Source organism: Macaca mulatta, chromosome 14, assembly GCF_049350105.2.
Source record: "Macaca mulatta isolate MMU2019108-1 chromosome 14, T2T-MMU8v2.0, whole genome shotgun sequence".
NCBI classification, from domain to species: domain Eukaryota; kingdom Metazoa; phylum Chordata; class Mammalia; order Primates; family Cercopithecidae; genus Macaca; species Macaca mulatta.
The window spans coordinates 94,840,832-94,865,291 of record NC_133419.1 but is presented as its reverse complement, the minus strand read 5'-3'; the positions used below and the strand labels follow the sequence as shown (position 1 = coordinate 94,865,291).

Below are 24,460 nucleotides of genomic sequence, written 5' to 3'. Positions count from 1 at the left end.
GAATCTCTGGTATGCTCTCTGGGTTCAGCCTGATGTGTAAAAAGCTATAATACAACACTACTATTCATAGGATCTTATCATTCCAACAGGTCCTGCAGGGAAGGATGGACATTGGACTCTACTTCTCTACCCTGTTCTCCCACCACGCACATGAAGACACAAAAGTATACACACATGCAAATGCATGTGGAGCACACATGCTCACATCTTCACATATGTACTGCTGCTTTTAATCTGCTAAAAGGTCCTGACCCCACCTCTGCCCAAGACCTTTCTCCATCACCTCCACAAGACCAGGTCTTACCATGAGTTGTTTGGCAAAGGCACCCAAATAAGAGACAACATAAGTATCAGGAGGGGCAGTGAAGTGTTTGCTGAGTCCCTGTAGGGACTGCAGCCTTTATTATATATGCTTCATATTTTGGCACTGAGTTATACATTGACTGTTTTTCATATTCCTGGACACATATCAGTCTTATCACCTATACAGCCAATAGTCACCCCAAGGGGGGATTGGGTTTTCTAAAGCAGTGGTTCCCAAATGTCCACCCATGTACCACTTGCATCAGACTCATTTGGAACATTTGCCAAATTTTTATTCTCAGGCGATGGAATCAGACTTTCTACTGGCAAGACCATGGCATCTGTATTTTTCCTAAGATCACCAAATGATTCGTGTAGTAGAACTTTTCAGGGCTTGCCTATACTAATTCTTCTTTCCCCCTAACCAAAGAAGACCACAATGATTCTGCTTTTGCAAGTTAGATGGGCCATAGTGTTCTGGCAAATGGGCTGTGAGTGGAAATGCCATGTGTCACTTCTGGGTCGGGGATTTAATTATTATTGCAAGACCCTCTCCTCCTCTGCTGCGGGAGGAGCCTCCTGCTTAGACAGTGAAGAGAACCCATAGCTTCCTCCTTGTCCCAGGACTTCTTCCCCTTCACTGACTCCACATCAAGAGTAGGACAGGGTTGACCCATGAAGGTACCCTAGGAAGATACTTAACACAAAACAAAAACTATAATAACTGTTTGATAAAAATTTGTTGAGGCTGGGTGTGGTGGCTCATGCCTAATCCCAGCATTTTGGGAGTCCAATACAGGAGGATCACTTAAGGCTAGGAGTTTAAGACCAGCCTGGGCAATATAGTGAGATCCTGTCTCTATTCTTTTTTAACTAATAGAAAAAAAACCTTGAAAGTAAAAAAAAAAAGAAGTGGGAAGGGACAGAAGTAAGAGAAGAGAAAGCAGTTTGTTTTAGTGTCTACACAACAAACCAGCCATTGAGAACATATTATGCATTTGTAATAGTAGAACAGAAACTCCAGCTCCTTTGAGTTCTATAAAATGCAAATTTGCCCAAGAAACAAAGTAAGGAAGTAACTTCAAGGGAGTCATCCCCATGAAGCAGCCTCCAATTTAAATGGAGTATATTCATTAGAATGTCACATTGGTGAGCCATCTGTTGTTCATTGCGTAGCCATGGCGAGGGGCTGAGCAATCACTATCCCTCAAGAACATTTTCAGTCTGCATTCTAACATCTTGACTCAAGCTAAGGAGGTGTCTACTTCCTGCTGCAAAGGAATCCAGTGAGTCCAGGAAGGTTACCATTAGCAACTGCCTTAAAGACAAGATGGGGACTTGGAACATTACATTGCCAGGTGCCCGGGGTCAATCCTATGGAGGGAGATATCTTCCAAAAGCAGGGGACATTAATCATTATCAGAATCATTATCAGAACAAACCTGCCCTTGGGAATCCCCTACACAGTGCAGAGTTGGACTTCCAGGTTAGATTCTCAGGAGTTCGTAGCTTGCAGGGGTGTAAACTACACCTGCAATCCCATGACCCCTGCATCTTTTAGCGGAATGTTTTCCAATCGCTTCCTTGGAGCAATTGCTGATCATCTACTATGTCTGGAACATAAAACTAGAAGCTGGGGCCGAGATGTATTAATCTCAGTCCCTGCATGCAAGAGTTCTACCATCTAGTTGGGAAACAAAACATATGCATTTGACAATAAACACACAGTTCTACAATGTTAACTGCCAACTCTACTGTCCAGAGCCCACATGTCTGGAGAGGGCAGGGAAATACAGGATGAAGATAAACTGCAAAATAACCTTAGCAGAGAGTGTGATCAGAGCCAACACGTGAGATCATAAGGGTCACAATAAGGACAAGAAATATTGTCTGAGCTTGAGAAGAAACATTCTTCACCAAGGAGAAAAAAGGATGAGATTGAGACAAGTGCCACTTGGCAAAAGGAAGGGTGGAGACAGAGATTACACATTCAGTTTGGTGAAGCTGCACTCTCCCTATGAGATTAATAATTTTTAATAGCATCTGGATGATATGCTTCTAGATACATTCTTTCACTCTGGGTCCCCTGGCACCACCTATGTCTTGGGTCCTCGCTTTTCACTCTTCATTTCCACAGAAGCCCTCCAGCGCATATACAAGGCATTTTCAAAACAAATGGCATGATGAGGGGGAAGGAGAATGAGCTTGAATACCAACTCTCTCACTTGCTGGTTGTGAAATGGGGAAAAGACTTAACCTCGCTGAACCCAGTTTCCTCTGCTGTAAACTGGTGACTGTGGTAGAGCTATCATAAGGATTCAGTGAGAATAGGTGTGGAACCCCCCAAACAGCAACGGGGAGAGTGGTGCTGAATCAATGACAGTTATGATTATTTCTGGTCAGGTGTACAGCTTTGTTAGAAAAGAGGAAAATGTGACTAGCCAACGTCTTTCCCCCAGGGCTCCTGCTCTCCAGAGAACCCCATGAGACAGCAGAGCTACCATGAGAGCTGATCAAGTGCTCTCAAGTGGCAGGCACTGTGTCTGAGTATCTGCAGATCCTAAGTCCCAAAGACAACTCCACAGTCCTCATCCACAGAAACTTATTGGAAAAATGGGTCTTTGCAGATGTGATTAAGTTAAGGATCTCGAGATGGGGAGATCATCCTGGGTTAGCTGGGTGGGCCCTAAACACCATCAAAAGTGTCCTTATAAGTAAGAGGCAAAGATAGGCTAGACACACACAGAGAACAAGACAATATGAAAGTGGAAGCAGATATCAGAGTGATGCAGCCACAGCCAAGGAATGCTGGCAGATACCAGAACCTGGAAAAGTCAAGGAATGGCCCCTCCCTTAGAACCTCCAGAGGCAGTGTGGCCCTGCCAACACGTTCAGTTCAGACTTCTGGCCTCCATAACTGGGGGAGAATGAATTGCTGTTGTTTGAAGTCACCTAGTTTGTGGTAATATGTTATAGCAGCCACAGGGAACTAATACACCCTCAAAGCAAGTACTATCACTATCCCCATTTTACTGATGAGAAAACTGAGGCAAAGAGAGATTGAATTACTCACCCATAAAGTGGGACAAGAATTTTAAATGTAACAGTTGATGCCAGAGCCCAATACTTTACCAGCAAACTGGTCTGCCACGGCATCTCCCTCAGACCAAGGCTGGGCTACACTTGGCTGGGGAAATCCTCCTGATGCCCCCTGATCTCCCTCTCAGGTACAGAAGATTGGTCACCCCACTTCATGGTGTGCTAACCGTTTAAAGCAATGCCTGGAGCATAGTAAATACTCAGTGACACTTAGATAACTTATACTGTCAATGAGTTATCTTTCAGATCCTGCTAACCAGGCCTTGGGGGCCCATCATATGGAGGTGGGGGCCCATCATATGGAGGTGGGAAAAGGAAGACGAGGACTAAGAGGATGCCTGTGAATCCTGAAAAACAGGGGAGAACTGAGGTAGAGGAGGGTAGCAGGGACTGCCAGCTGCCTTGCAATAGTCATGCTCCCCTTCTTTCTTAGTGTCAGAGACAAATTCTATCTTTATTCAGGCAGAAAAGCACACAGCTGAAAGATTATATTTTTTCAAGTTCTCTTTGTGGCTATGCATATCCAATGAGATGTAAGTAAATCAGTTGGGTAGGGTTTCAGTGAGAACCCTTTAAAAGGCAGATGCAGCAAAAATTGTTCTGCTTCTACCTTTTCCCTTCCTCTCTTTCTTCCTGGAATATAGACATGACGGCTGGAGATCCAGCAGCAATCTTGTGACCATGAATGTGCTTGAGGAGGGAAACCACATAGGGTTTAAAGCACATAAATTAAGTATGGTGGATCAGAAATATAGAAAGCCCCTGAGATCCTATTATACCATCTATCCCACCAGCCTTGGACTGCCCGCTTCCGGATTCTTCTACAAATGAATACAAAATCCTAATTTGTTAAAGACATTATACTCCAGTCTCTAGTGGCAGCTAGAAACAATCACTCACTGATATAGGATATAACAGCAGCTCCAAGAGATTCATATGGTATCAGTCTAAACAAAATATTTTTGGTGCTGATAAGACAGAAGTTGAGGTCTGAAAGTTACCGTTTGTTTAGACTATGCACTAACCAGATGATATTCTTTTCTTTATTTCAAAGCTCACAAAAACCTCTGTCTCCTCCCTGCTTCCCCTCAGTTGGTCCTTCTTTCAGATAGATGTGTGAGTTCTCTCTCCTACCCGTCCTAGGGCCTGCTTCTTAGAATAGTCCAAGCCCCTTGCCACCCACTGGGCTGATGCAGTGATGTGGCTGGGTCAACTAACAGACCCTACAAACCTGGGGTTTGAACAGTGGCTAGCCTCATTTGTGTTTAAGCGCAGTTCCACCCATGAGTTAGCATCCATGAAAACCCTGCATTTCACTGGGAAGAAAATGCCAGAATGTGTGTTGATTGTCTAATGGGGTCTATGGTGAGAACTGTGGCTTTAAATAAGATGACCCCACTCTAGTTCCATTAAAGACCAGGCTTTACCACCAAACACACACCTTAATTAAGCACTTTATGAGCCTGAGCAGGACTGGTATAAATAGATCAAAATACTGACACCATCCCCAGGCAACTCAAAGGAGCCTGGTGCCCCCATTTACTCCAGGGAGTAGGAGAAGAAGTATATTTATCTGGAGAAAATATTCCTAAATAGAATCTAACTCCTAAATCCTATACTTTCTAGGAAATATTAGTGATTACAGACTCAATTATATTTTTGAACCCTATAATCAAGCAAAGGTACCAAGTAGGAAAATTAAATTGCACCATCTAAGGGCTACAGAGTCTCAGTGAAATGATTTCAATTCATTTCTGATCTCATCCTTGTGCATCAGGATGTGCCTAAGTTTGGTTTCCAAATGTTTTTACATTACCGAAACTTTGGCACCCACCATGTTTTCCCCCAGATTTTTGCCCATTCCCCTTATTCAAAGATGAAGCAACTAGAACAACTCATTCGATCAGGTGATTCGTTTTTACTTCAATGATTTTGAATGCCTGCCCTATGCTAGATCCTCCATGGGGTACTGTCAATGACAAAGCTCGTGTAGGGAAGGGGGACTATTAAATTTATGGCCAAACTTCTTATCTATCATCATGGTGTTTTACTGCAGCTGCAGACATGACTGATGTACATCAAGCAATTAGAGGGCAATGCAGAGGGAAGAAAATGCAGTGTCTAAGTTCATGATAAAGACCCCAAGCTCCATGAGTGGTTAGGAAGGAAACAGATCAGAACAAGCCAGGGTCATGGGGGAAAGCTTCATGTATGAAGTGAGGAATTGGAGATAATTCTTAAAGGACAGGGGAAAAAATGGAGAAAGAAAAATACAGACTACTTCAAAAGTTGTCACATAGGTCCACAATCAGTCCCATGTCTTCTCTAACTCTAATTTCTAGGACTGAACATTTGCAAATCATCTGTCTCCTTTCATTCACCATTGCAAAAATCTTTCTAGAACTGGCAAGTCAGGTAAGATATTTTTCATTCGGTTTCAAAATTATTTCTAATGCTTTGGCATTACACTTCTCAAGTGACTCTATGGATTACATTTCAACTCCCTTCTTACACAGATTAAAGGAAGTGATATTCAGAGAGATTATGTGACATGTTCAAGATTACACACCAAGTTGGGCAAAGCAAGTGCTAGAAGTCAGGTCTCCAGATTTCTATTTCAGGTTCTTTCCACTCATGGTGGAATTCTGAGCACCTGGCTCTCCTGGTCCTTTAAATATCAGACATTTACTCTATAAACTCTGGCAGGTATTTAACCTCAGAGACTTGGTTCCTGGTTCATAAAATGAGAATAATATCTGCAAGCAATAATGAATTGAAAAATCCCTCATAGAATTTTTGGGTCAGAACAAAGGTCCATACACAGTTATAGTGACATGGGCATTTTAGGAAGAAGACAGAATTTCTGTGCGTGTTAATCTTATGGAAAAGCAATCCAGTATCACATTTAAACGCTATATTCATTACACTCAGTGTACACATTTTCAATATTCTTATCCCCAGTAGCTGCTCACATTGACCGTTTCCTACTGAGCCCTCTCTGAGAATAGCAGAGCTCTATTTGTAGAGAAGGCTCCTGGCATTTTGGGTACCCTTTCAATCCCATAGCTATTCATCACAGTAAAGATACCACCACCAATGGTCAGCAGATGTGGGATTGAAAGCAATCAAGAGTTTCCTTTGGAAATAGCCCTGCAGACATTATATTTCCTGGTACAAAGCTTAAGGAAAAGTCTTCCTTGGCAGCTTGTCTGGCATAGGCTTTATCTTTGGTAAACAAAACATGACTATACCACCTTGGTGTTGTTAGAAAACTTGGAAGCTGTATTTCCAAGTCAACTGTATCTTTGGTCTTTCCTCAAAGACAAGGGGCCCCAGCTCTTAAAGACTTTTTGCTAGGCCCTGTGCTGTTCCTGAGTTTTATCAACTAAACTCATCTTTAGGAAATGGAACATGGATGCTGAATGCAATGGGTTCTGCCTATCAGAAAAGAAGCAAGCATTCAAATATCCAACAGAGTTTGCCAAAACATCTCAAAAGATGTTCTACTAACCACAAAGTTGAAAATAGCATGGCAGCTTCTGGAGTCAGGAGGTGACTTCAGAGGGAGATCCATGAAACAAACTAGATAGTTAAGATATTAGGCCCTGGAGGGGGCAGGGAGCAAGGGTTATTTTGTGCCCCAAATTAAAAATCAGGAACATAGAACACCGTGGCACCATCTCACCTAGCTATGCTATGGGTTCTGGGATAAGATATTGCCCTCAGCATGAATGACTTGGAGCTGGAATAGACTTTTTAACCAGTGATAGAGCTATCTCTAAGTAGACTCAAGGAAACTCTGAAAATAGCAGGCAAATCTCCTGTGACTTCCCTCTCTTTTAAACATTGAAAAACATGACTTAGCTTACTCATCTTCAATTATGATGCTTCATTCCAAAAATACAAACTAAGAAAACACTGTGTTTTAACAGTAAGGAATTCCTGAAATTTCTCAAATCTTCATCCCAAGTATTGTCATTTAAAAACAAACAAACAAACAGAATCCCCCAGAAGTTACTAGTAGTGCCTGGTGAAAATTGTCAAACACCTGGTTGTGTATATGCCTCTTCACAGGCAAGGCTGTTAATAGGTGGCTCAACAAATATATGGAGCTATGAATATCTCTTCCAAATTACACACCCATCCATACTAGGGATCTTCAAGCAAAAAAACAAAACATCTTCTCTTGGTCTAGATCAACTCACCCCAATTACAAGTACCCAAGAAATACAACCTTCCCCATGCAGAGTCAAAAAGAGGCCAAACCTGGGAGTCAAAGAGGACCCTAAGTTCACTCACTTGTCTTCCGTGAAACTTTTCCCAGTAATAACATTCTTCCCTTGGGGTACATAGTTCCAGTATTCTTCCACAATCCCAATGTAGTATGTTCTGGTAACTGCGCCAACCAGCCCAGACAGACCCAGGAATGTGAGGAGAAAGATGCAGCCAGCCGGCTGCTTCCGAGGCATTTGTGGATGTAACTCAAGCAGGCAGGCAGCCTGCACAGGGGACAAATCTGTTGGTCCCTCCCCCTCACTCAGCTCCTCCTCCTCAGGTAGCTTGGAGTTGGGGCAGAGGCAGAGGTTGAGGACTTGCATAAGCAAAGCAAGCTCAATGCGGGCGTTACTTTGACAACACTTTTGCCAGCCATCCAGGAAATGTGTAACTGGCTTATTTATTTACTGCCCAAGCCAATAGGCCTGTTTCTGTAAGTTTCGGTACCATGCTCTGACATCAGTCATTTGTCAGCCAGGATGACAGTATGACAACTTGGGCTGATGGCTTTCCCCCACCCCTTCTGCTTCTTTTCTTTTCCACACCTCTTACAGGAACACATTAAAATCTGAAAAGTGAGCTGGCCTGAGTGGAGCATCAGGAAATACTCCAGGCACTAAAGAAGGCCTCATCTCTGCCAGGACGGTAGAGGAAGTGACATAATCACCATCCAGCTTGTTTTATGAGGCTACATGAAACCACAAACTAACATCATAAAGTTCATTACAACAACATAAAACCCCACTAATCCTTCATTGGCTCATGTGCCATCTCCCCCATATTCTCTCAAATCCTACCAGCAAAAATGAGAAGGTTGACTACTCAGGTCAGCCAAAGTGTTAGTGGCCACCACCTCCACACAGGGAGCTGCCTTTCTTGGGATAAATGAAAATGATGATGGGGGAGTACCCTTCAGACACATGGAGACAAAATTCAGTAACAGGTGAAAAAGGCTGGGCCATTCTTCTGTGTCTATCTAATCTGTGTCCCAGAATCTCAGTATTGATAGAGACCTTGATCAACCTTGGAAGAGAGGTTGATCCCCATGCAGAGTTACTCTTGAGGGAACAGCCATGGAACGAAGGAAACAGCCTCCTGGCCTTTGAAGTTGGTCAGACCTGGGTTTGAATGTGAGTTCCTACCACTTTCTAATTTAGTGGCATGGAGGAATCACTTAACATCATTGAGCTGGAGACTATAGAAGAAGGATTGAGGGATTCTTAAGGAACTTTTTAAATGATGATGTCTACAAAGTGCCTATCCCAGTCCCTAGCATAGGGTAGGTACTAAATAAGTGTTAAAGTCCTTCTTCCTCATTCATGCCCTCTAAGAGAGACTGTCAACCTGTGTACCCACAGACTTGCATTTCCCCACAGTCTTCAGCTTTCTTGCCACTATTCTTTGCCAAAGTCCTATGTGCCATGCCTTCTACCTGTCTCAAGTAAGAGAATTATTTTTCTTTAAACTGTAGCTACCCTATAAATGTCCCATAGCACAGTTTGTATTAACATTCATCTTAATTAATAATAGGCCAGGGACAGTGGCTCAGGCCTATAATCCCAGCACTTTGGGAAACCAAGGCAGGCGGATCACCTGTGGTCATGAGTTCGAGACCAGCCTGGCCAACATGGTGAAACCCTGTCTCTACTAAAAATACAAAAATTAGCCGGGCGTGGTGGCATGCACCTGTTACCCCAGTTACTTGGGAGGCTGAGGCAGAAGAATCGCTTGAACCTGGGAGGTGGAAGTTGCAGTGAGCCAAGATCACACCACTGCACTCTAGCCTGGATGGCAGAGCAAGACTGTCTCACATTAAAAAAAAAAAAAAAAAAAGGTTTGGGGAATTTGGAAATGTCCCAAATCAAATATCTTGTTGCTTATATCCCAAAGAAGCTGGTTATTTTGGGCCTATCAAAAGCATTATTAGGACATATTCCCTCCTTTTTGCACAGAAGAAAAAAAAAGGTATAAGTGATACAGCTCAAAGAGACAAAAGAGTTAACTTTCCTGCCCAAGATACTGAACACGTGTAATTAAAACCCAGGAGAAGGCATTATCTAACTTCTGATTCAAAAACTAGATCTGCAGAATAGATCAGGTCAAGAAATCTGAGTCACTGTAGCAGATGAAGTCAATGCATTTACTCTGTTTGTAGCAGAGAACTTCCTGAGAGCCAAAAGAGGGAAAGAGTTTATTAAAAACAATGAAATAGGGTTCTGGAAAGCTCTCTCAAATTCTTCCTTATCCTAGGACAGTAAAGGTGTTACTCAAAGAGCATTTGAATGCCATAGGAGCTAAAGAAAAGAAACTGGTATGAGACAATGCAGTGTTCCTATAATACTCATTTCGGAAAGTCCACAGTTCCATGCCCAATGTGTTTGATAGTGTCTAAATTTTATCAGGAAACCTGTGAATTATAATGTCAACACTCATTTTTGAAAACACGCAGTTACATACAAGATGTGTTTGACAACTTAAAATTTGATTAAGTAACCTGTGTAAGTAATAATGTTAACAAATACTTCCAACTCCGTTGAACACTATTCTGACATGTTTTTTAAAGTTGAGAAACCCATTTATCAAGCATTTATTATGTGAGATGGCCAGTTCTAGATATTCACTCCATTCCTCAAAACATTCACCAGTTTTCAGATATGGTAAATTTGACACCATGCATCAATAGCAGAGAAAGATAATCCTGGGTTAAATCATATTTATTTGAAATTATGGTACAGACATACCTCGAAGATATTGCAGGTGTGGTTCCAGACCACCACAATAAAGCGAGTATCAAAATAAAGTTGAATCATATGGATTTTTTGGTTTTCCAGTGCATATAAAACTTATGCTTAGGCCACGTACAGTGGCTCACAGCTGTAATCCCAGTACTTTGGGAGGCCAAGGTGGGAGGATCACTTGAGGCCAGAAGTTTGAGACCAGCCTGGGCAACACGGCAAAACCTTGTCACCATAAAAAATACAAAAAAATTAGCCAAGCATGGTGGGGTGCACCTATAGTCCCAGCTACTCAGGGGGCTAAGGTGGGGGGATCATTTGAGCCCAGGAGGTCGAGGCTGTAGTATACCAAGATCACACCACTGCACTCCAGCCTGGGTGACAGAGTGAGACCCTATCTAAAAAAAAAAAAAAAAAAGTTGTGTTTACACAATATTATAGTCTAGTAAGTATGTGTGCAATTGCATTATGTCTAAAAAATGTACATACCTTAATTTAAAAACACCTTATTGTTTAAAAATGCTAACAACCATCTGAGTCTTCAATGAGTCAATCTTTTTGCTGTGGAGGGTCTTGCCTCAATGTGGATGGCTGCTGACTGATCAGGACGGTGGTCACTGAAGGTTGAGGTGGCTGTGGCAATTTCTTAAAATAAGAACAATAAAGGTTGACACATCAATTGATTTCCTTTCATGAAAGATTACTCTGTAACGCATGATGCTGTTCAACGGTATTTTACCAACAAAAGAACTTCTTTCAAAATCGGAATAAATTTTCCCAGCCCTCCTCCTGCTTTATCAGCTAAGTTTATGTAATATGCTGAATCCTTTGTCGTCATTTCTACAATATTCACAGCATCTTCACCAGTAGATTCCATTTCAAGAAACCACTAGCTTTGTTCATCTATAAGAAGCAACACCTTATTCATGTAAATTTTATTATGAGATTGCAGCAAGTCAGTCACATATTCAGGCTCCACTTCTAATTGTAGTTCACTTGCTATTTCTACCACATCTGCATGTACTTCCTCCACTGAAGTCTTGAACCTCTCAAAGTCATCCATGAGGGTTTGAATCAACTTCTTCCAAACTCCTGTTAATGTTGATATTTTGACCTTCTCTCATGAATCACAAATATTTTTAATAGCATTTAGAATGGTGAATTCTTTCCGGAAGGTTTTCAATTTACTTTGCCCAGATTCATCAGAGGAATTATTATCTGTGGCACCTATAGCCTTAAGAAAGGTATTTCTTAAATAATAAGACTTGAAATTCAAAATTACTCCTTGATCTATGAGAAACCGAATGGACGTTGTGTTAGCAGACATGAAAACAACATTCATTTCATTATACATTTCCATCAGAGCTCTTGGGTCATTGTTAATGAGCAGCAATATTTTGCAAGAATTTTTTTTTTCTTAGCAGTAAGTCTCAGCCCTGGGCTTAAAATATTCAGTAAACTATGCTGCAAACAGATGTACTGCTGTCCAGGCATTATTATTCCATCTAGGGAGCATAGACAGAGTAGACTGTACATAATTCTTAAGGGTCCTGGGATATTTGGAATGGTAAATGAGCACTGGCTTCAACTTAAAGTCACCAGCTGCATTAGCACCTACTAGGAGAGTTAGCCTATCCTTGGGCCAGGCACAGTGGCTCATGCCTGTAATCCCAGCACCTTGGGAGGCTGAGGTGGGAGAATCACTTGAGTGCAGGAGTTTGAGACCAGCCTGGGCAAGATGGTGAGACCCCATCTTGTAAAAACAAATAAAAACAAGAGTGAGCCTATCCTTTGAAGCTTTAAAACCAGGCATCGACTTGTCCTCTTCTTCTACTATAAGAATGTTTGGTCTACATTGAAAATTTATTGGCCTAGTGTGGTGGCTCATGCCTGTAATCCCAGCACTCTGGGAAGCCAAGGTGGGCAGATCACTTGAAGTCAGGAGTTCGATACCAGCCTAGCCAACATGGTGAAACCCATCTCTACCAAAAAATACAAAAATTCGCGAAACGTGGTGGCACACGCCTGTAATCTCAGCTACTCCAGAGGCTGAGCTGGGAGAATCACTTGAACCCAGGAGGCTGAGATTGCAGTAAGCCAAGATCCTGCCACTGCACCCAGCCTGGGAGGCAGAATGAGATCCTGTCTCAAAAAAAAAAAAAAAAAAAAAAAAAGAAAAGAAAAAGAAGAAAAAACAAAGAAAAAAAATGTATTGTATAGTTTAGCCACCTTCATCAGTTATCTTAGCTAGACCCTCCAGAAAACTTGCTGCAGATTCTCCATCAGCACTCGCTGCCTCATCTTCACTTCTGTGTTATGGAGATGGCTTCTTTCCTTAACCCCCATGAATCAACCTCTCATAGCTTCAGACTTTTCTTCTGCTACTTCTTCATCTCTCTCAGCCTTCAAAGAATTGAAAAGAGTTAGGGCCTCACTCTGAATTGGGCTTTGGTTTAAAGGAATATTGTGACTTATTTGGTCTTCTATCCAGATCGCTAAAACTTTCTCCATATCATCAATAAGGCTTTCTTAGCATGCATGTGTTCACTGAAGTAACATTTTAAATTTCTTTCAAGAATGTTTCTTGCATTTGCAACTTTGCTAACTGTTGGGCACAAGAGGCCTAGCTTTCAGCCTGTCTCAACTTTTACCATGACTTTCTCACTGTGCTTAATCATTTCTAGCTTTTGATTTAAAGTAAGAGATGTGCGACTCTTTCACTTGAACACATAGAGGCCTTTGTAGAGTTATTAAATTGGCCTAATTTTGACATTGTTGTGTCTCAGGGAATAGAGAGGACTGAGGAGAGAGAGTGACAGGAGAATGGCAGCCAATGGAGTGCCAAGACCAGCTCTGTCATGGAGAACCTAACTCAGTGGTGTTAGAGAAATTAAAGACACACTCTCAGAAATATAGAGTATGGAGTGGGAAATCAGGGTCTCACCGCCTTCAGAGCTGAGACCCTTGAACAGAGATTTACCCACATATTTATGGACAGCAAGCTAGTGATAAACATTGTTTCTATAGATTATGGATTAACTAAAAGTGTTCCTTATGGGAAATAAAGGAATGGGCCAAAGTAAAGGGATGGGTCTGGCTAGTTATCTGCAGCAGGAGCATGTCCTTAAGGCACAGATCGCTCATGCTATTATTTATGGTTTAAGAACGCCTTTAAGCGGTTTTTCGCCCTGGGTAGGCCAAGTGTTCCTTGCCCTCATTCCAGTAAACCCACAACCTTCCAGCGTGGGCGTTATGGCCATCATGAATATGTCACAGTGCTGCAGAGATTTTGCTTATGGCCAGTTTTGGGGCCAGTTTATGGCCAAATTTGGGGGCCTGTTCCCAACAGTGGAGCAGTCATCTCACACACATTTTATCAATTAAGTTTGCTGTTGTATATGAGCATGGCTTGTGGTGCCCCCAAACAATTACAATGGTAACATCAAAGATCACTGATCACAGATCAACATAACAGATATAATGGTAATGAAAAGTTTAAAATATTATGAGAGTTAACAAAATGTGACACAGAGATATGAAGTAAGCACATGCTGTTGGAAATACGGCACAAATAGACTGAGAAATACATTTTGAGAGATCCCAAACTCTGACTGCAAACTTCTGTCAGCTCACGCTCAACTCAGGGTTACCACAAACCTTCAATTTGCAAAAGGCGCAATATCTGTGAAGTGCAATGACATGAAGGGCAATAGGACAAGGTGGGCCTGTGTAGGCTATTTTAAATTAACTTCTATTTTTATTTCAATAGGTTTGGGGGTACAGGTGTTTTTTGGTTACATGGGTAAGTTTTTAGTGGTAATTTCTGATATTTTACTGCAGCCATCATCCAAGCAGTGCACACTGCACTGAATATGTAGTCTTTTATTCCTCACCTCCCTCCCAACATTCTGGCCCCAATTCCCTAAGTCCGTTATATCATTCTTATGTTTTTGCATCCTCATAGCCTAGCTCCCACTTATAAGTGAGAACACACTGTATTTGGTTTTCCATTCCTGAGTTACTTCACTTAGAATAATGGCCTCCAGCTCCATCCAAGTTGCTGCAAAAGACATTATTTCATTCCTTTATATGGCTGAGTAGTATTCCATGGTGTATCTACAGCACACTTTCTTTATCCACTCAGTTGATGCACACTTAGATTGGTTCCATATCTTTGCAATTGTGAATTGTGCTGCTATAAATATGCATATGCCTGTGTCTTTTTCATGTAATGATTTGTTTTCCTCTGGGTAGATACCCAGTAGTGGGATTGTGGATCAAATAGTAGCTCTACTTTTAGTTCCTTAAGGAATTTCCTTTCTGTTTTCCATAGAGGCTGTACTAATTTACATTCTCATCATCAGTGTATAAATGTTCTTTTACCACATTCACACCAGCATCTTTTTTTTTTTTTTTAACTTTTTAATTATGGCCATTCTTGCAGGAATAAGGTGGTATCTCATTGTGCTTTCAATTTGCATTTCTCCGGTAATTAGTGAGGTAGAGCACTTTTTCATATGTTTGTGGGCTGTCTGTATATCCTCTTTTGAGAATTATCTATTCATGTCCTTTGCCCACTTTTTGATAGGATTATTTGGTTTTACCTTGCTGATTTGTTTGAGTTCCTTGTAGATTCTAGATATCAGTCCTTTGTCAGATGCATAAATTGAAAATATTTTCTCCCATTCTGTGGGTTGTCTGTTTATTCTGCTGATTATTTTTGTGTGTGTGCAGAAGTTTTTTAGTTTCATTAGGTCCATTTATTTATTTTTGTTTTTGTTGTTTTTGGGGTCTTATTCATAAATTACTTGTCTAAGCCAATGTCTAGAAGAGTTTTTCCAGTGTTATCTTCTAGAATTTTTATGGTTTCAGGTCTTAGATTTAAGTCTTTGATCCATCTTGAGTTGATTTTTATATAAGGTGAGACATGAAGATCCAGTTTCATTATTCTACATGTGGCTTACCAGTTTTCCCAGCACCATTTATTGGATAGGGTGTCATTTCCCCCAATTTATTTATATACAGGCTATTTAAGTAAAAATTTATCTTAGCTAGACCTGGGAGAAGCCAATTCAAATGAATAATATTCTACTTAGCCTTAGCTGAAGTGTCATTTTCTAAAATAAGTAAAATGGAAGAGACAAAATTGATTCTCCCATTCTTCAGACTTTTTGCTTTTTTGAGAGATATGTTGAATTCTCCTTAAAAGACTTCTGATATCCCAAACTGTGACTGCAAGCTTCCATCAGCCCTGCACTCTCCCTGCCCTGCTACAGTAAATCATGGCTCTCAAACCTCGTTGGGGCCCCTAGTCCCTTGATGGTACCTCATTATTCCCCACCTGGAGCCCTGTGGCTTCTCTACTGCACTGACTGGTGCTAGAGTGACCTTACCGATTGCAGACAGGACCAGGTCTCTCCACTGCTTGAGAGTTTTCAATGGTTTTCTCTGGCCTTTAGGGTAAGGACTAATGGTCTTGACTTAACTTTTAGAGCTGGTCCTGATTTGACTTCTGGGAACTGGGGTCACTCCTCAACATTTAGTCATCATCATGGTTGTGCCCTTCCTCTGAGCTCCCACCAGTGCTGTGCATGCCTCTGCCATAGCCCGTCACACAGTACAGTGACCACCTCTTCATCTGCTCTCCCCTACACACTCAACACAGGCTTCTCATGGACGGGGGCTGGGTCTTGTTCACCCCTGTGTCCCCAAGATCTAACACATCATAGGCACTGGAGAAATGGCGAACTAAGTCATGTGCAAATGAATGACTGAATGAACAAATGAATATAAGATGCTTGCAAATGTACACTGGCTCTATGTTATGTAGCAGTCTCTGCACTAGATCTTTATTTCATTTTCTTATTACAACAGCCCTTTCAGGGTGTGCACAAGTTTTACCCCTATTTTACAAATGAGGAAGCTGAGATTTAGAAAATTCGGATTATTTTCTCAATGCCCCACAACTGGCAAATAGTGGAGGTCTGTAAGACTCTAAAACCAGCATCCCCACAGAACCCGTCCAGACGAGGAAAATGGGGATTGGTGGGGGGCCTAGAGACCATGGTCACCTGCTTCATGCTGCAGAGTGGGACCCATGCTCTGCAAAGAAATATGGGCCAGGGATGTTGAAGAACTGGTTTACTGGAGGAGGATTCCAAAATGCCCCTCCAGCTTAGCCCATCCACCCAGACAGTCCACTTAAAACACCCAAACATACCATTTTGTTTCATTCCTCCATTTTGTGTCCCGACCCTCCACCCCTGCCTCACGTGCTCCCCAGTCTCCACCCCCACTAAATTCCTTCTCATCTTCCCAAATCATCCTGGGCTTTTCCTCTCTGAAGCCTTCCTTGGTTCCTGCCACACCTACCACACCCTCCTCCCAGCCCCTGGCAATTAATCACTCCCTTCTCTGTGCTTCCTCTGTACTCTGCCCACACGCCTATCCCTGTTTATGTTATTGTTTGCTTACATGTTAGTCTGCTTTAAAAGATCCTGAACCCCTTGAGAATAGCATCTGACCAGGTCTCCATACCACCCTCCCGCTACATCTGTCTCAAGAATTTATTAAAAGAATCTGCAGCTCAGGGGCTGTTCCAGCCTCCGCTGCCTGTACCCTGGATCCCCAGTTTTTAAACTCTTGCTCTTACCAAGAACCTCTGCTCCAAGATTTGAGGTCTGAGGGCCAGGCTGCCTCACCATCACACCCAGGTCTGGTGCTTAAGCCATTTCTTATCTGGATCAGGGGATTATCTTGTTCTTCTTTGTGTAGTGGTTATTATAGAACCAGGTGCTTAGCAGGCCCTGAGGAAATAATATTAACAACTGTAGCATTTACAGTATGTCAGCCGGCATGCTGTTTTACACATAGTATCACTTTCATTCTGCAACCAGAATACCCTATGAGGTAGATGTTATTGTCCTTGTTTTACAGATGAGGAAACTAAGGTTTGGGAAGGTTAATAACTTGCCTGAAGTCACACAGCTAGAAAATGGCCGGGCCAGGATTCAAACCCAGGTCTTTCTGACTCCAAAGCCTACACACCAGAGCTCCACACTCGGTGGGCATTAGTGGAACTGGGCTAACCGGAAAGCCAATGCCAGCTCAGGAGGCCCTTTCAAGGAGGGAAACATGAGCATCATACAAGAGGTTTCCTCCAACATAACCAGGACCTAAGAATTGTAAAGGCACAGCATAGATACTGCATATGGGCAAACACCCCAACAAATAAAAGTACTGTGATAAAATAATGTATTTAATTGTTTGAGAATATTTACCAAGCATCTGCCTTGTGCCAAACACCGTTCTAGTCAACTGGGAATGAGACAGACAGTCCCTGTCCTTGAAGAGTTCACAATCTAGTGAACAACATAAATTGTAAACCACAAATAAGTTTTCTAGATTAATTACATATTGTGATGAGTGTAGCAAAGTTCAAGTTAAACCCAAGGTGAATGGTGCGGGGAGAACCTCAAGACCGCACCCAGGAGGTGTCTGGGGAGGTGGCCCAGCAGCCTGAAGCATGCTTGTATTTTACAAGGTGAAATAGAGCGTATAGAAGTCCCATCCCTAGAAACCTCACCCGTCATCATCAACAGCAACGACAAAAAACAGGACAACTCTGGCCAGGTGCGGTGGCTCAAGCCTGTAATCCCATCACTTTGGGAGGCTGAGACGGGCAGATCACGGGGTCAGGAGATCGAGACCATCCTGGCTAACATGGTGAAACCCCGTCTCTACTAAAAAATACAAAAAACTAGCCTGGCGAGGTGTCGGGCGCCTGTAGTCCCAGCTACCTGGGAGGCTGAGGCAGGAGAATGGCGTAAACCCGGGAGGCAGAGCTTGCAGTGAGCTGAGATCCAGCCACTGCACTCCAGCCTGGGCGACAGAGAGAGACTCCGTCTCAAAAAAAAAAAAAAAAAAACAGGACAACTCAGGGTGGTCCTGAAAGACACTTGGTTGAGTTCTCTGAGAAAAGTTAAGAAGCCACACGTCCCTGCGCAGTGGGAACATCCACTCTCAGGCATTCATTTTTTTCCTCCACTTGGAAAGTACCTGATGATGCCTCACCTCCCACAAGCCTGAGGCAAACTCTGGTGTCAGAGACTCAGAAAAGCCAGCCTTCAATCATGGATACAGTGAAAAGAAGAACAAAGGACATTGGCTTCCCTCCACTCTCTCCTCAGGCTCCTCTGTCTTCCCCTCCCTTCCCAGCCCAGCAGGTGATTCAAGCCCCCAGTGCTCTTTGTTCTGTGGATCTTGATCTGGGATGACATGCCTGTCATCCCAGCACTATAGGATCCTTGATCTTGGAAGAGCCACCTCTAGGAGTGGGAGGTGAATATAAGCAACTTGAGCACAGTTCTGGTAGCCCAGTCTTACAAAAGAAATATCATGTCTGCCAGTTGTAATAGTCCGCCAACAAGGCCACCCTCCTGGAACTGGAGCTGCCTAGAGGGCCCTTGAACAACCCAATAACACAAGTCCTAGAGCTCCTAGGGCGTCTGGATGACCACCTCCCCATGCACAAGCTAGAGGGTTAGAGAGCACCCCAAAGGGGGAAAATGCTACTGGAGATCTTCAAAGGCATTAGAAGGTTGCTGTCTGGTCTCAGGGTAACCTGCCCAGAGGAGCCCAGACAGTCCCAGAGCTCAGAAGGAAACCATCTTTCAGGGCAGCACTTTAAACAAAAGACCCTCTGAGGGCTGTGGCTTGGCACAGGGCCCTATTGCCCAGGTCTAAGGACAATACTGGGTTCAGGCATCTAGCTCTTCTCTTGGCTCCAGTGTCTGGGGGTTTTGTTGGGGGAGAAACAGGAGATGTGGGCACAATCTGGCCACTGTGATCGAGACATAGGGTTTTCCCATAGCATTTCATGGGTGACACTTCTGGACCCTTTAGGGTGGCGCTCTGTGTTTCTCATTCAAAGAGAGAAACCAGAGCAACGGGCAGGAAAGATCCTAGAGACTCACAACTGCCTCTTTCTATGACTAAAGGGTCAGGCATTCATTCACTCCTCCATAGAACAGGGATCCCCTTCATGATCCCCCTCATACCCTAAATATGCCCTGCCACCCTCCATGCTCAAACCTCACAACCAGCTGTGTTGTTACTTGGGTACATGATATATGGTCATAACTTCTCCTAAATCCAGTCACCAAAAGTTTTCGAGATGACCAGGAGTGGTGGCTCATGCCTGTCATCCCAGCACTATAGGATGCTGAGAAAGGAGGATCACTTGAGGCCAAGAGTTGGAGACCCCTATTTCAAAACAAAACAAAACAAAACAAACAAAAAACTGCTCCTGAGACCTCCTATCAGAAACAAAGAAGGCACATGTGGGTGATCAGTACAGGTCAAATTCCATTGCGTTAGAACTCTCAGAATTCTTTTGTTGAACCTAGAATTTTGTGTGTGTATCCAATACTCTTAAAATAGGTGGGTCCTCCCTGATCCTTGAAGCTTGTTTTGTATTGACCTTGGTTGTACTCACATTCATTTGTACTAGTGGAGACATCTCCATTTCTGCTCATCTTTAGTGACAAGAGAAAAAGTCTTAAAGACAAAGTGAGTTCTCTTGTTTGAGACCTGTAGGTTTCAGTGTGATGTCTGTGTGGAGGCGTTTGGCAAATCAGGGCACTCTCTAGGACTGGTTGGTTGAAGGTCAATCCAAACTCTAGATCATCCCTTCTTTGAAGATGAAAGAGCCCCTCTTCTTTCTCCCACCCTTCTATGGTTCTTTTACTAATGGCTCGATAGGGCTGTGCTTAGTATACCTCAGTGACCGAGGCTGGCAGAATGCAGATGAGCTGGACAGGGCACCCAGGAAGGAGTTTACAGACTCCCAACCTGTTTTCTGGGAAGGTACCAGGCTGTTCACCAGCACTTTTTTAAAAATCCCACCCTGTGGAGCAGAGCTCTTTGGGAAATCTTGTTATATGGCATCAATGATGCTGATTAACTGTAGCAAATTTCTGGGTGTGGGTAGCTGCAGGAGGTGAATTCCTGTTAGAAATGAGGTCTCTGGCTCCAGGTGGGAGCTGCTTAGGTGAGACTTCCCTGGGGCATAGAATCCCAGAAGCAATGCTTCTGATGATCAAAGTACACAGCCATGCTACAGAGAAGAGCTTCATAGGTAGGGCTTCAGATCCCAGGTTTAGGCATGTACACATGTAGTATGGATTTTGGAGCATGGCCAAGGCTCCTTGCTCTGGCCTGATCCCTGATGCCTGAATTCCACTGTCATAGCGTCCTAATTTTGGCTTAAGACTAACCCTGTAAAAATGCAAGTATCTCATGGCATTGGTCTCATTGGTTGCAGCTGCCTTCAATGGATGAGTTTATTAGGTGCTTTCCCATGAATAGGTGAAGACTGGAAGGAGGATCAGAGGGAGCATGAGGCACCTGGTCTTTCAGGAAGAGATACCAGTAAGACTCTGCTACAAGTCAGAGGGAACCTAAGCAACCACCTAGTTCAGAAGTTCCAATTTACAGCCCACAGGCCAACTCTAGCCTGTTTTGTTGGTATAGAGCAGCATTTAATAAAAAAAAAAAATCTAAATTTGATTTCCTTAATAAGGCTATGATCCCTCCAGTTCATCGCAGACCCCACCAGTCCACAGTCTCACAACAGTCTGCTGCGTTTGTTCGGGGCACCCAGCCTGCAGGTATGTGAGTTGTTGACCTCTGCATTCTAGTCCATTTTCCATTAAATGCAAAAGCCTTTTCAACAACATTATGTATTCTTTATTTATTCATACATTCATTCAAAAAATATGTGCTGGGCATGTACCACAAGTAGGCTCATAAATGCATAGAATTTTAGAGCAGGAAGAGAACTTGGAGATGTTCTAGTCTGACCACTTCATTTCCCAGGTGATGTCACTGAGGTCCAGAGAGCTGCCTGACTTGCTCACCACAAAGCTGCTCCAAGGCAGAACTACATTTCGTGAGGAACCAGGTGGCCAGACTTGGCTGTCTCACTTGAGGCTGCCCTGCATCCCATGGAAATCCAATTACTGAAGTCTGACCACAGCACTCCCCTAATGAAACAGTTTAATGATTCTCAAAGTACAGTCCAGGAGTCCTGAGGTCTCCAAGATCCTTTCAGGGGACATGTAAGGTCAGAACTGTTTCATGACCCAACACAGAGGCTCACACCTATAATCTCAACACTTTGCAAGGCTGAAACAGGAGGATCTCTTGAGCTCAAGAGCTCAAGACCAGCCTGGGAAACATAGCGAGACACCGTCTCCACAAAAAAAATACAAAAGAAAAAAGAAAAAGAAAAAAAAAACACTAGCCAAGCATGGTGGCCTGTAGTCCCAGCTACTCTGTAGGCTGAGATGGGAGGATTGCTTGAGCCCAGGAAGTTGAGGCTGCAGTGAGTCGAAGTCACACCACATTCCAGCCTGGCCAAAAAAGCAAGACCCTGTCCCCCACAGAAAAAGTTTCATAATGATACAAAGCTATGATTTGCTTATTTTGTTACTCTCATTCTCTCACAAATGTACATTGAAGTTTTCCAGAGGCACATGACACGTGACATCACAAGAAGCTGAAGACAGAGGCAAACTTTGGACAGGTTTGCACCATTGTTTAACTGTGCCACTCTTCTCACTAAATGTTTTTTGGAAAATTTTAATTTAAAAAATGTTAGTTGGAGATTGCTGGCAAGATGGCCGAATAGGAATAGCTCCAGTCTGCAGCTCCCAGCAAGATCGATGCAGAAGGCAGGTGATTTCTGCATTTCCAACTTACGTACCTGGTTCATCTCACTGGGACTGGTTGGACAGTGGGTGCAGCCTATAGAGGGCGAGCCTAAGCAGGGTGGGGTGTCACCTCACCTGGGAAGCACAGGGGTTGGGGAATTTTCTCCCCTACCCAAGGGAATCCATGAGGGACTGAGCCTGAGGAACTCCGGCACAAATACTGCACTTGTCCCACGGTCTTCACAACCCACAAACCAGGAGATTCCCTATGGTGCCTGCTCCACCAGGGCCCTGGGTTTCAAGCACAAAACTGGGCAGCCATTTGGGCAGACACTGAGCTAGCTGCAGGAGTTCTTTTTTTCCATACCCCAGTGGTGCCTGGAACGCCAGTGAGAGAGAACTGTTCACTGCCCTGGAAAGGGGTGCTGAAGCCAGGGAGCCAAGTGGTCTGGCTTAGCAGGTCCCACCCCCACAGAGGCCAGCAAACTAAGATCCACAAGCTTGAAATTCTCACTGCCAGCACAGTAGCAGTCTGAGATCAACCAGGGACACTTGAGCTTGGTGAGGGGAGGGGTGTCCGCCATTGCTGAGGCTTGAGTAGAAGGTTTTACGCTCACAATGTAAACAAAGTCACTGGGAAGTTTGACCTGGGCGGAGGGCACTGCAGCTCAGCAAGGCTCCTGTGGCCAGACTGCCAGATTTCTCTTCTCTGGGCAGGGCATCTCTGAAAAAAAGGCAGCAGCCCTGTCAGGGACTTATAAATAAAACCCCCATCTCCCTGGGACAGAGCACCTGGTGAAAGGGGTGGCTATAGCTATGCAGCTTCAGCAGAATTAAACGTCCTTGCCTGACGGCTCTGAAGAAAACAGCAGACCTCCCAGCACAGCGTTTGAACTCTGTTAAGGGTCAGACTGCCTCCTCAAGTGGGACCCTGAACCCCGTGTATCCTGACTGGGAGACACCTCCCAGTAGGGGCAGACAGACACCTCATACAGAAGAGCTCTGGCTGGCGTCTGACAGGTGCGTCTCTGGGACGAAGCTTCCAGAAGAAGGAACAGGCAGTAATCTTTGCTGTTCTGCAGCCCAGGCAAACGGGGTCAGGAGTGGACCTCCAGCAAACTCCAGCAGACCAGCAGCAGAGGGGCCTGACTTTCAGAAGGAAAACTGACAAACAGAAAGGAATAGCATGTCCACTCAAAGACCCCATCCAAAGGTCACCAACATCAAAGACCAAAGGTAGATAAATCCACAAAGTTGGGGAGAAACCAGCACAAAAAAAAGCTGAAAATTCCAAATATCAGAACACCTCTTCTCTTCCAAAGGATCACAATTCCTCACCATCAAGGGAACAAAACTGGGTGGAGAATGAGTTTGACGAATTGACAGAAGTAGGCTTCAACAGGTGGGTAATAACAAACTCCTCCAAGCTAAAGGAGCATGTTCTAACCCAATGCAAGGAAGCTAAGAACCTTGAAAAAAGGTTGGATGAATTGCTAACTAGAATAAGCAGTGTAGAGAAGAACATAAATGACCTGATGGAGCTGAAAAACACAGCATGAGAACTTCATGAAGCATACACAAGTATCAATAGCCAAACTGATCAAGCAGAAGAAGGATATCAGTGATTGAAGATCAACTTAATGAAATAAAGCGAGAAGACAAGATTAGAGAAAAAAGAATAAAAAGGAACGAACAAAGCCTCCAAGAAATATGGGACTATGTGAAAACACCAAACCTACATTTGATTGGTGTACCTGAAAGTGATGAGGAGAATGGAACCAAGTTGGAAAACACTATTGAGGATATTATTCAGGAGAACTTCCCCAACCTAGCAAGACAAGTCAACATTCAAATTCAGGAAACACAGAACACCACAAAAATACTCCTCGAGAAGAGCAACCCCAAGACACATAATCATCAGATTCACCAAGATTGAAATGAAGGAAAATTGCTAAGGGTAGCCGGAGAGAAAGGTCGTGTTACCCACAAAAGGAAGCCCATCAGACTAACAGCAGATCTCTCTGCAGAAACCCTACAAGCCAGAAGAGAGTGGGGGCCAATATCCAACATTCTTAAAGAAAAGAATTTTCAACCCAGAATTTCATATCCAGCCAAACTAAGCTTCATAAACAAAGGAGAAATAAAATCCTTTACAGACAAGCAAATGCTGAGAGATTTTGTCACCACCAGGCCTGCCTTACAAGAGCTCCTGGAGGAAGCACTAAACATGGAAAGGAACAACTGGTACCAGCCATTGCAAAAACATATCAAATTGTAAAGAACATCAACACTATGAAGAAATTGCATTAACTAATGGGCAAAACAACCAGCTAG

The 24,460-nt window shown here is 43.4% G+C and overlaps 1 protein-coding gene across 1 annotated transcript in view; it reads right to left on the bottom strand.

Annotated features, from left to right (window-relative positions):
• The window catches only part of HEPHL1 (hephaestin like 1), an 82,398-nt gene extending 72,894 nt beyond the window's left edge, over positions 1-9,504 (bottom strand). The window contains exon 1 of the mRNA XM_001086917.5: positions 7,702-9,504. Coding sequence (XP_001086917.3) covers positions 7,702-8,000 — 299 coding nt within the window. The 5' untranslated portion in view covers positions 8,001-9,504. The remainder of the gene's footprint in view (positions 1-7,701) is intronic.
• Between the last annotated feature and the right edge of the window lie 14,956 nt (positions 9,505-24,460).